The sequence below is a fragment of the Emydura macquarii genome, unplaced genomic scaffold (genome assembly GCF_026122565.2).
Source record: "Emydura macquarii macquarii isolate MOO-44397 ecotype Brisbane River unplaced genomic scaffold, CSIRO-AGI_Emac_v2 contig_2846, whole genome shotgun sequence".
NCBI lineage: Eukaryota > Metazoa > Chordata > Testudines > Chelidae > Emydura > Emydura macquarii.
This window is the reverse complement of record NW_027132983.1, coordinates 3,850,248-3,863,712: the sequence shown is the minus strand read 5'-3', so window position 1 is coordinate 3,863,712 and position 13,465 is coordinate 3,850,248. Positions and strand designations below refer to the sequence as shown.

At 37.4% G+C, this 13,465-nt stretch overlaps 2 protein-coding genes across 2 annotated transcripts in view; one reads left to right on the top strand and one right to left on the bottom strand.

Moving 5' to 3' along the window:
• CENPP (centromere protein P) overlaps positions 1-13,465 on the top strand; it is a 280,800-nt gene that overhangs the window by 101,162 nt on the left and 166,173 nt on the right. The window lies entirely within an intron of this gene.
• The window catches only part of ASPN (asporin), a 36,174-nt gene continuing 25,993 nt past the window's right edge, over positions 3,285-13,465 (bottom strand). The window contains exons 7-8 of the mRNA XM_067568162.1: positions 12,873-13,011; positions 3,285-4,749 (exon numbers count right to left, since the gene is read on the bottom strand). Coding sequence (XP_067424263.1) covers positions 4,558-4,749; positions 12,873-13,011 — 331 coding nt within the window. The 3' untranslated portion in view covers positions 3,285-4,557. The remainder of the gene's footprint in view (positions 4,750-12,872; positions 13,012-13,465) is intronic.

Below are 13,465 nucleotides of genomic sequence, written 5' to 3'. Positions count from 1 at the left end.
CAGTGTCAGATACTTAAGAGAAAGTTGCAGAGAAACTTGCATAAACAGCTGTGGGATAATCTACCCTCTACATTATGTCTTCTCCTCATCCCAATAGTTACTTTAGTATAAAATAAAAGATTTGGTGTACTCCCTGAAGTTTGAGGTTTAATATTGCTTCCACAATTTGTTAACATTAACTCTTACAATTATGGATATTCCTGTAATCCATGTAAATGTCCATTTTCTTATTGAATCCTGCTAAGCTTTGGGCCTCCCAGCATCCTCTAGTAATGAGTTCTACATATTAATTATGCCTTATGTGAAAAAGTATTTCCTTTTGTGTGTTTTGAATTTGCTACCGTTTAACTTCACTGACTGTCCTCTTGTTCTTGTGAGACAGGGAGAAAAGAAACTCCTCATCTACCTTCTCTGTACCATTTATTATTATATGTGAGGCTGCCTATTATTAAGGCTGCCTAACACATCTCATTATAGGACTCTGGTTTCAGTTGCTTATAATATTGCAAAACTGTAACTGCTTGGGCTGAAATTTCCCATGCTGGGTGTCTGCTTCGAGCTAATATTTTTAAATTTTCAGCTAAAACATTCAGCTGTTTCATGGAACAAAGATAGGGGAAAAAGGTTATTTTGCCCATGTTAGAGTGACCTTTTAATTGAAAAGGTGTAGACCCTTATATTTTGGAGCAGGGACTTGTAATTTGGTGCGAGGGCACCCTTTTAGTTAAGGATGTGCACTTTGCTATCCCCATGAAAATCTACTCCGATTTTCCCAAGTTGTAAGCCTTTGAAAAATCAGAGTTAGTACATGCTCAGCAGAGACTTCTTAGAGTTTAACACTAAAACCTCTGAAGATTCTGTCCGTACTAGGCATACTCCAGCCCAGGGCTGAGCAGGGCTTTCCCTGTATTTACAGCTCTTCATTGCTATAGGACACTCAAGAACTGGATCAGGGAACCGGAACAGGAAGCAGGGAAACTCTCCTGTGGTCTAAATATCGCTTCTGCTGGGCCCAAGTAGCATGGGGGAGGTAGCTGCCTGATTTCATATTCAGAGGGGACAAGGAACAGGAGAAGTAGATTGGAGCAAAGAGCCTGGGACATGAAGCTGGTATAGAGAAGGGAAACTGGGAGTTGTCATGTAGGGGAGACTGGGACTGTGATTTGAGGAGGATAATGGGGGGCCTGTGATCTGGGGGCACAGGGAGACTGAGATTGGGTGAGGAGCGGCGGGTTGGAAACTAGGGCTGCCTGGGCAAGATGACAGGAACTGGGAACCAGTGGGGCAAGGGAGAATGGATGTGGGGAGAGCAGAGACAGATCTGATGAAAAATCAAAGTGGAGGTGAGAACTGGGACTTGCTGGGCATGGAGACTGGGATGAGGATCCAGGGGTAGGGAAGACAGAGAACTCTGACAGAGGCACGTTGGAGGGCATTGGTCAGAAGGGGGAAAGCTTATAGTAGGGGGAATAGGCAGAAGAGTCTGTGCCTGCTAGCCACACTCCTCTCGGTAGCCTGGAATAGAATCCAAGGTTTCTGAGTCTCTCGGCTCCTCTGATGACAGAAATTACCTGTGAAACCCTCAGGGAAAGTGTTTCATCCCACTCTAGTGCTGACCCACATGGAAGATGACAACATAATTACTTGGACAGCTCAAGTAGCATTAGTCTGTGAAGATGAACCATGTAGGTGTCAATATGATGCCATATGATGAAATTTGTGGGTTTTTTCAGTTTGCTTTTTTAGCAGCCTAGGAAATTGCACACAAAAGCTATGTTAATACAACATTATTGACATTGCAAAGTCAAGCTTTCAGAGTTAGGAAATTCTAGAAGTAAAGTTGCCTGTGCAAGCTTAATACAGCCCCCTTATGTGTATGCATTATGATACAGTGTTTAATTACGTAATCACACTATTTTTTAAAATATAAGTCTGTTATGTGCCTGATTCATTGGGTGAAATTCTGCTGCCTGTGTTATGCATGAGCTCCGACTAGTTTGATCATAATGGTCCCTTCTGGCTTTAAAATCTATTAATGTAATTCAGCTGTGTTTCTGTACATGTTTGATTCTATTTTGAACAATATTCTAAGAAAGCTGTTTAATTGGGTTTTCTACTTTAATCTATTTTAGTATTTTTATAACCTGTAGTGATACCTAAGTGCTTTAAATGGTGCCACATTTAATTACGCTTAGTGACAGCAGCAAAAGTTTTAAGCACCATCACCTTGTACTAATTGGAGAGAGAATAATATACATAATACATTAATTCCACCTAAACTCTTATCCACTTATCTTTCACACTTGTATCTTAAATTGTCATCATTCCTGTAAGTCTTATATATGAAGTAATCTTAGTCATGTTCATTTAGGAAGGGTTAGCATGACCCTTAGTTATGTTCATTTAGGAGAGGTTAGTGAAATCACTAAAACTCTGGTGGCCCCTATATGAGAGAGCTAAGAGAAGGGAAGGAGAAGGCCTGCTCTCTCCTTCTGCTTCTGCAACTACTCCAGTTCCTTATTCCTTCCCTTACTCCTGCCAGCTCTGGCTCCTTCGAAGCATCTCTTAAATGGAATGAGTTAGCTACTCCCCTACTGCTCATGGCACTTGACTGGTTTCTCACTGGTTTCTCACTCTCGGAGTGCACAACAGATGAGAGTGGTGTGGAAAGACTAAGTGCTGAAGCCACACCCACAAACCATTTGTCAGCACCCACCTACTTCACCACTCCAAACAGCAGCTTCCACTTCTACTATCCCAAGCCCAACAGGACCTGTTTCCAGAAGTTCTTCCGATTATTCCCCACTGAAAACTAGCCAGAATTTCTTGCTTTGCCCATATTCCACAAACTTTTCTGATCACAAAAATTGTGAAATACAACCAGAAAAGACTGGGGGTTGAGGTCAAAATAAAAAATTGTGCTGAATGGAGAATGTTTAGAAGACTTTATGTAAAGACTTTCAGAGAACAAAGCACCTTTTAGAGTATCATCTCAGATAAAAAAGTCGTGGAGAGGGCTGTTGAATTTCCTTGTAGTATTGCTTGCCTACAGTACCTCTCTTCATCATTTTTCCACTAGAACTTCAAATAAAGAAAACAAACTTGGTGATTTAGTAAAAGAAAAGGTAGCATTGAATGATCTTCAATATGTGCAGAATTAAAACAAAGAATAAGTACAAGAAAAACGTTAAAAATGTTATAAAAGTTTACTTTGAGATACCTTCAGAGATTATACATATCAATATTTATAATTGTGTACTGGGACTACATAGGTTGCAAAAATAATATTTAAGAAAATAATAAACTGAGTGGTAAATGATGTTCTATATGGCATCAATATTCCACTAAGACAGGATAGACCAAAGCATGACAAAATAACTTGGTTTCAATCCAACATTTTTATTAAAAGACATACATTTCAGGGTATTCTTTAAGTTCATTTAACTTATGATGAATACCAGTAACAAATATACACTAAATAGATATATAAAATATCCATTTTATACAGTACTGTCAGCATTGCATATTTTACATGTTATCCTACATAAGCAGTTATGTCCATTACATTTCCATTATATGCTGCTTGTGTTCAGCAATGTTGGGGTATTTTTAGTTTACAAATTACTATCAGTGTGGTTTATGTAATGTCAAAAATGTAAAAGAATCATATTTAAAATAAAGACTATGATTGCAGTTTATATAGATAAAATGTTACTATTTTTGTGCTGCCCTACAGAGGTTTTTAATAACAGCACCTAATAAGCTTGAAGCATATGATAAATTTTGAATGCTACTTTTTAGTATTTAGAGTGCATACAATTACATTGGTGGCAAAACATTGATGGACATAAATAGTTGCAAGAATAAATGCTCAAAGGTTAAGAGTTTTTAAGGTCTTAATTTTAAGGTATCAAAACCAGTTTCATTTAACTAAAAAGACTAAATATAATCAGGTTTAGTGACATTAGAAGAACTAGATCAACATCAAATTTTAAATACCATACCTTTATGTTGCTCTTGGCCAATTTATTTTACCAATGATAAATCTGTCAAACTGATTTATCATTGAAAGCCGATATTATATTTTGTTCGCAATGTTTTTATGCATTCTATATACACTTTTTTAAATAAAATATTTTCAGTACTGAAAAAAGGTCATTATAGAAAAGGTTTTGGTTTTTTTACTTAATGCTTTTCATTGCTTCTGTAAAGGGGAAAAAAAAACCTGTAAATTTAAGTAAGCAATTTAAAATCTGTAATAGGAAACGTCAAAATACAGCGTCCAGTTCAGTTTCCAAGAGTCCTCCTTTCCTTGAAAATCAAGATTTTTGCATAATTTACTCAAAAATGTAAGCTTAACATTATCAAATAAAACAAAGGACTGTTACGGTATATTGTGTTCCTAATTTACAGTCTCTAAATTAGAGTAGATATTTTGTAAACTGGTTAAATGGTGTAAAATTGCCCTTTTACAACAGATTTCAAGTATTATAAAACCAGCAAAATAACATGTCTATTTAAAGTTAGTTTTGGAATATGGAAACTTCTGTATCACTTTCAGAAATTCCCAAGCTGCACACTATTTCTGCCTAAAATACAACGGAATGTTGCAGGTTGAATTTCCCAGTATTTCACAGGATTGTTGAATAAACTAATGCCACTATATAATGTCTTCTTTATGTTTCCTCCTGTTGCACAGAAATCATTCACTCCCACTTTTGCAATATTATTAGAGTGAAGGAAGACAACCTGTAGGAATAAGAATGAGAAACTGACTGTGATAAAATCTAGTAGGTAAAGTGGGAAAAATGTGCTGATGTCACTGAAAAAAAAATATAATTTGGAATTTCTGTCGAGCAGTTGGATTTAAGTTCCTTAGGTATCAAGAGTTCAAGGTCAATTTTTCCATGGTTTTGCAAAATTGTCAGATTTCATTTATTATCCTGTTATCACAGTGTTTTTTTACTATATTCTTAATATACCAATATACCTTTTCCTTTAATGTGTGCATTCACTAGTATATATATTGTATTAACGGTAACCAGTGTAGAGACTTAGGGCAGGTCTACACCAGAAAAAGTATAGCTATATCAGCAAACCCTCCTAGTATAAATGCAGCTTATACTGACCAAAAAAAAAGTGTTTTTGATGGAGTGCTAAAGTGAGACTGGGAGTGGCTAGACCACTACAAAAAATAATGTTCCCTCTTTTGATATTCACACCACCTCATCAACTGTTGTGAATGGCCTCATCCACCCTGATTGAATTTACCTCCTTAACACTTGCCCTCCTCACTGTGATGTAACTCACCCATCCTTGCATGTGTATAGATACCTACCAAATTGAAGTTTCCACTTCATGCATCCGACGAAGTAGGTTTTTTCCCATGAAAGCCTTTGCCCAAATAAATGTGTTAGTCATTAAGGTGCCACAGGACTCTCGCTGTTTTTTTAGAATAGGAATATCTTATTTCAAATTAGCATATAAGAAAATTAAACTAATTCGTAATAGGGAATTCTTATTTTGGGTTAAGAAAATCCACTCAGGGAGTTAATCAGGAATAGCTATTCCACTTTACATTCATACCCTACTGTAATCTAAATGAACTTCTCTGTATAGACAAACTCTAACTCATTTTAATACCATGAAAGCTCAAGATTTGCAAATATTCTTAATTATTTGAGCATCATATAGCACATGAACAGGGTTCATGACATTTTGTACAGTGCTTTGCTGCATTAAGGAAAAAGAAATCCAATTTAGCAATATAAATATAGTGTCATCTAACTTGCCACTTGGATGCCAGCATTTATAGGATGGCAAAAATGTGAAGATGTGCAACTTTCTCTTAATGTAACATATTTGGGCATATGTGTGTGCTACATTTTCTTTAAAGAGTAACCTTATATTCACAGTAGATAGAAATACATTTATTAGAGCTAATATTGTTATATTAATTTCAGCAACATCTATCCTTTAATTAACTAACAATTAAAATGCATAGCTCGTCTATACATTAGAGAACATAATGTTAAGAAACCTGCTCTAAAACAGTATTCATAATTGTACTATAACCATGATTTAAGAAAACAGGAAATAAATTTCAGTATTCATGGACAAAAAAAATCTGTTTTTTTTTTTTTTTTATTTTAATGTAAATTATTTTTTCTTTTTAAAAAAACCTATTTAAAATTAAATTTGAAATGATGACATCTTATATACATGCTTGCTACCAAAGTTTTACAGAAAGTAAAACCACTGAATTGGTGGAAGTCACTGGTTAAGGTCCTGGAACCAGTTTGTGGAAGTACTGAGCCAACTTTTGATATATTTTCTTCATTTCAATTTATTTAACTAGTTCATTTCAGCAAATAGTTCATTCAAAGTTAAGAGACTGATTGGGAGTTGAAAACACAGGAAGGCTTATTTTCCTCTTCTTTTAAGAATAAAAACTGGATGTGAGCAGATGAGATCTATTAGTTGTAAAATCTTGAAGGAAATGGTTACCAGAAACAATCAGTTCAGTTCATTGCTTTACAGATAACACTTCCTTTGTTTAATAAATAAGCTAGTTTTAAATACAGAACATGTTTTGAAAAACTTCTCTTCTGATGTATCCAGCACATTTAAAGTAGTTAAATATAACTAATAATTAAAAACATTAAATTATGTCTTTGTGCATTTTCAGTTACATTTCAATTTTCATGTAAATGGAGCTATTTCCATTGCAAATAAAAAAAAATCATCTAGTAAATAAATGCTTTATTTGCCATTTTCTTACATAGCAAAAAATGCAAAATATTAATAATCTGAAAAACTATTTAAGCAATGTAATTGGTAAAATAAATGTGTATAGACATAGTGTAGTCTCCTAGCTAGCAAAAAGAAGTATCAAATTTAGTGTGAAACCTATATTTTGTTGCAAACCAACATTTTAATTGTTTTCAATCAATTAGGGTCAACCTTTCCTCAGAAAAAGAACAAAAAGGTACAAATGTAAATCAAGATTAAAACTGCTTTGATTTAAATCAGTCCACCCTGCAAAAAACTTTCACACAGAGTTAACCTTGTTCCTTTCCCGAACATCTACTTCAGTGACACTCAAAATTTTGGGAACCATGAAATGAAAAGTTAAGCTGGCTAACTGATAAGTCTCAAAATGTAATTGTAAACAGAATCATCAGTGAATGGGTGTGTTTTCTAGTGGTGTCCTGCGGAGATCGGTTCTTGGCCTTACACTATTTAACATTTTTATTGATGACCTGGAATAAAATAATAAAATAATCAGTAATATAGTTCAGCAAAGGACACAAAAATTGGGAGCATGGTAAATAATGAATAGGACAGTTCAATGATTCAGAATTATCTGGATCATTTGATAAGCTGGGCAGAAGCAAACAGTATGTGTTTTAATACAGCTAAATGTTCATTTATAGATCTAGGAACAAAGAATGAAGTCCATGCTTAGACAATGGGGGACTCTATCCTGGGAAGCAATGACTCCCAAAAAGATTTGTGCTTCATGGTAGGTAATCAGCTGAACATGAGCATTCAATGTCTCTCTTTGGCTAACAGGATCATGCTATTATTGGATGCGTAAACAGGGGAATCTTGAGTAGGCGTAGAGAGGTTATTTCACCTCTCTATTTGGCACTGGTGCTACTGCTGGTGGAATACTTTGTCCAGGTCTGGTGTCAATTCAAGAAGGATGTTGATAAGAGGGTTCAGAGAAGAGTCCAGGATCATGATTGAAGGATTAGAAAACATGCTTTAAAGTGATAAATTCAAGGAGCTCAATATTCTTAGCTTAACAAAAAGAAGAGAAGGTGTAAATGGGGTCTACAAACCCCATCCTGAGCATAGATGGAGTGGGATGGGGAGGCAGTAGAGTCTCTCTTGTTTACAAGCAAGGAGCTTGATAACAACTCCACGCAGCTGCTAGAGCTGCATATCATAGAGGCAGGCAACCACAGCTGCAACCAATAGAGGAAACAAGACCTGCTATAAAAGGGGAGAGTACGGATAGGGAAAAGGAGGCAGAAAGGTCTGGGAAAGCAAAGTGATGATAGCCCTGCACCAGACTGCCTCCAAGAAAACTGCCAGGAGACAGAAGGAGATTGCAAGCCCAAAAAGTGAGGGCTAACAGGTTTAATTGGAGGTGAGGGTCCAGGAACTAACCTGACTAAGAGCAAACTAAAGGGTGTCAGGAGAAGCTGAGGCAGTGCCCAATAGGCAGTGACAGAATGTTAAGGGGTGACTTGATTACTGTCTACACAGACCTACATGGGGAACAAATATTTTAAAATACGATTTTCAATCTAGCAGAGAAAAGTGTAACATGATTCAATGGGTGGAAGCTGAAGCTAAACAAATTAAGACTGGAAATAAGATGTATATTTTTAACAATGAGAATAATTAACCATTGGAACAATTTACCAAGGGTTGTGATGGATCACTGACAATTTTAAAATCAAGATTGGCTGTTTTCCTAAAAGATACGATCTAGAAATTATTTTGGGGAAGTTCAATGGCCTGTGTTATACAGGAGGTCAGACTATATGATCACAATGGTCCTTTCTGGCCTTGGAATCTAAAATTCTATGAAAAGCTATTTCAACCATAAATTTCTGACAACCAGGAAATACAGATTTAAGATGCACACGGATGCAACCTTAACTCTGCCCCCATGGGACAGGCAATAGCTACTGGAAGTTATCTGCATGCAGTCTAGCTGCCTTCACTGTGTTAGCTGTAGCTGTATTGAATAGTGGAGGATTTAACTGGAGCAGCTTTACCGAGCTGCCATTATGGTGTATGAGGAGATCTGAGAGGGCTCTGGTCCCGTGTGTGTTCTGTGTGTTCCATTTGTGCAATGAAATGAAAGAGGTCAATGTATATATTGAGGGATTTAGTATTCCTTATTTCAAAATAGTTCTGTAGGTTGTGTTAGTAGTGGTATACAGGAGTCTTCTTACCATGGGGGTTGTCAGCAGTCATGTATGATAGGAGAGTTGTCTGTGGGTTTAATGATGGGTAAGTGAAAGGATAGTGTTAGATGGAATCCTGTGGAGGAGAGCAAAAGGATTGTAAAAAAGAAGTAAGGGGATTGTAGAATGTATCAAACATGTGGGTTTTCTGGAGAGTAGATTTAGTGTGTGTGTGGACTGAGCGTAGGTAGGTCCCGTTCAGTACAGCTCACCTAAACCCAAGTTTTGCCTTAGTAAAGAGAAGGCATTACCCTCTTTGCTACATTTGTCATGTCATGTACTCTACTCTCTGCAAAGGCAGAGTGTGTTATGGGCATATTGGATCAAAGAGGGCAGGATTAGGGTTGCGTTGGTATGTCCTTGAAGGGTACATCTTCACTGACTGTGGCAAATTCGCCACTATCAGATCAATTGAGCGGTCAATGAAGACCCGCTCAATTGATTCAGAAGTTAATGCGTTAAAACCATCCCGTCAGGTGGCGCAGTGCAGTGAAGACACTGCGTAGAAGAGGAGTTATGAAGTCGATGGGAGTTACACAGGCTACTTTGTGTAGCTCCTTGCGTAACTCTTGTGTAACTCCCTTCGACTGCTGCTGAATTTGAAGGTAAGTGTAGACCAGGCCTATATCTCCTGTTTTTCAGAAGTTTGTTTGAAATACCTTTACTCTTCATTTCTTGGTTTTCAGAGGTAGGTTTGTCACTAAACTCGATGTTCTGGAAGAGCATGAGATATCACAAGGGAACCTTAACTGTGCGTTAAATTTCTTGTCAGTGAATTTCCTAGTTTTTTAAGAGAAAGAGAAATGTTTGTGTTAGTAGTTAGTGGTCATTTATGTAGTTGTATCATGTACATTTACAGCTGATATGGAACTGTAGCTGGCCTAACTCTTAAATAACACACTATACATAATTATCCTCATTTTACAGATGGGGAAACTGAGACAGAGAGAGGTTAAGTGACTTGCCTAGATCATCCAGCAGGCCTCTGGCAGAGCCAGAAATAGTCTTAGTCCAGTGGTCTCTCCACTAGGCTGCAAGGTTGCTATGTGATTCCTAACTGTTCCTCCTCCCTTCTGTATGGTAGAATGGGAATATTGGTCATACTTTGAAAGGTTTGGAGTGTGTGTAGTTGCTGAGAGGGTCAGTGAGAAAAATCACAGCCAAAACATTGGTATTTTTATTACATGATAGTTATTGTAACTTTAAGCATGTGAGAGAAGACTGGTATTTCTCATTCTCCACTCCACCACCATTTCTGCAACATAGCCCGTTGCCCAACGTATCCAGCTCACCCTCCCCTTCCCATCCCAATAAGTCATTGGCACTTTAGAAGTCATAAGCACATAAAAAGTTGCTCTGCTTTCGCATATATTACATTCACAAATCAAGGATGATTTTAAAACTGGGGTTTGTTAACATTAATATCCAAAAAAAACAAACAAACTCCGCTTGCACAAGGCCCACAGTAGCTCAGTCTCACTAGAGCACTCCAACAACCCTCCTACAACCACTTTATCTCCCCACTCTCTGTTTCCTTTTACCTCTTCATAAGAATGGCCATACTGGGTCAGACCAATGGTCCATCTAGCCAAGTATCCTGTCTTCCAACAGTGGCCAGTGCCAGATGCTTCAGAATGAATAGAACAGGTAATCATCAAGTAAAATCATCTTCAGCAGACCTCCAAATCTTGAAAGGGTCAGGGCACAACCGTAAAGGGACGGGGCAGATAATTATAACCCTCACAGTAAATATAATACTGACATTCTCTTATGAGTGCTGCATGTACACATATCATGGGCAGAAGCTTATTGGAGGATTGCATGCTGCCTTGGTTATGTAGCCTGAGCTGTACACCTTGCCAGAGCCTGAGCCCCAACAACGAGGCCCTCAGCCAGACTCCCTGTCCCTACTTCGGCCAGGATTACCCAGCCATGCCCATGGTCCACCCAGTAAGCCTCCACCCCCAAGCTAGGCTCCCCAGATTCCAGCTCAATAAGAACAAGAACAAGAAGAGGGAACAAGAAGAGGGGCTCATACACTCCCAGAGGGGTAGATCCCAGCACATCCACAGAGTGGAGGGAAAGGGATTCAGCTCTACCCCAGAAGGGCACACCCCTCGTATCCCAATTGGGGACAGGGAAAGGGGTTCAGACACATGTGAGGGGCAGGGCCCATACAGATCCTAGCACGCACGGGGAGGGGGAGAATGTCTCCTCCTCATCTCCCAGAAAGCATTCACATGTACTTTTTGTCAAACATAGTTTGGGCGCTGTTGAAGTATCTTCTCTATTCAGATTACATTTCCCCCAAAATAAAAAAAAAATGACTTGAAACATTTTCATTTCATTTTCAGGTTTCTGCCAAGGGTATAGTTTGAAGTTACAGTGCCTGGATGTAACTCAGGTGCAATTGCCATAACATGTCCCCCTGAGCCACCATGGTCTTGTTGAAAGTCTTTCACCAGAAACCTTCTTACATATTCTGTCTGCACACGCACAGTGTAATCAGTTTGAGTTAGGCTCATGAATCATGAGAGTTAGGCTCAAGCCTATCAGTAGAGTTTAACTCTGTTGAATAATATTTTTAATATTGATTTCCTAGAGAAGTAGTGTGAGCCACTTGCTGGGGTAAATATCCAGTGATTGAGACACTTTGGAGAATGATCTATCTGACCCATGGTTTGACCACCAGTGTGCTCAAAAAAGTTGGTGGAATCTGTCAGGCTTAAGAAATGCTATTTTTGGGTGGAGGTCGGGGCAGGGCTTTATCTCATGAACCCCTTGGATCATTAGCCCTACCCAGACCCTCATGAGGCACACCAAATTTCAAACAATCCTAGTTAGCATGTAGCTCTTAGAGCACTTAGAAGAGTCGTTTATATTGAACAGGTTTCTCCACCCTAATTAGACTGGATGTGGCATTCCCCTGTACTGTGCATGTCTCTACTAAGAGCAGTTCATTTACACCATATGACATATTACTCTAAATGTTTTGCCTGATGAGCAGATTTGGATCTTTCCTGGTTTTTTTTTTTTTCATGTTTCTGGTAAACATAGCCTAAGTTAAACAAACAACCTTAACAAAGGGAAACAAAAACATCAGTGATCTGAGGTATCTGACTTACTAGACTTCACTGGGATGATTTAAAAAAAATAATTCTAGTGATTATTTTACAGTCTAATATCTCATGCTAGCTATCAGGGCTAGAAACAAATACTGTGTACTGTTGGAAAGCTTAGATTATTGGATTTGCAGTAGAATAAAATCATGGATATAGCAGATTGTGAAATATTAGACCTTCGAGTTGCATCATGCTGATCACCATCTTGCCTTTCTCCTCATACTGTATTGCAAATAAAAGAATTTTGGATTCTGCTCACTGTTCTAACTTTGGCATGTTCCTAAATACCAAACCTTAAATCTGCATAATTCATTTTACCTTTCTTTCCCTGACTGCACTTCAGTTTCAACTTGATTTTAATAGGTAAGCTCATAAATTTATAGGTTTGGAGATAAATGCTTTTCAACATGGGGATGAAAATATTTCAGTCCCAGCCTATGTCTGTGTACAAGCCTCTGTTACAAATTTATTTATTTCCTGTTTGCCCGATTTTGGTGGTCCACTGCTCAATTGGCTTCCTAGATATTATTTTACTAACCAAAATACCTTTTGGGCTATTTTTTCAGAGAATTCCTTGTGTTGAATGATTCTGGTACTTGCACTTGGTTATCCTTTCAAACACATACATTATTTCCCATTTTTCTGTTGTAAGAACAGTATCCAAGATACCCAATTGTTAGAGTAATTATGTGCCATATTGTTCCCTAAGCAGTATAACAAAACAAAACAAAAATAAAACCATCCACTGAGAATAGTCTATTACCTGTAGATATTTCAGATCAGGTAGTCCAGGAGGAACCTTTTTCAGTTTGTTGTTTTCTAGATGTATTTCTCGTACTTTTGGTATACTGGAAAAACTTCCATTTTCCACATCTTTGATTTTATTGTTGCCCAGTCCCAGCCTAGAAATAAAACAAGAAAACTTAACTGCTGATGCATGGAGATTTATAAAAGCATTGCTGAGCATCCCTTTCAATCAAGCTTTGCATGCAGGAGTTTACATGGGAAAACTAAAATCAGAAAAGGAAAAAATGTTAATTTTGATACAAAATAAATCAGCATGGGTCTATAGGACTAATCTGGAACAGAATATTTGCCCAATTTAACTCCACTTAAAGGGTAATACTTGATCAATTGTATGATAGTTATCCAGTTGGTATGCAATAGTTATTCTATCAGGAGCAAACATTAAAACCAAAAAAATATTAACAGCGTTTGATTGTATAAATAAATTATACTCTTTAAACAAGTAGTATATCCAGTCAATACATTTATGCACAATGAAAAGTAGTATTTTTTTATTGTTAGAATATATAAACAGTAGCATGAAAAAGTAAAATTTTTAAAGAGGTAAAT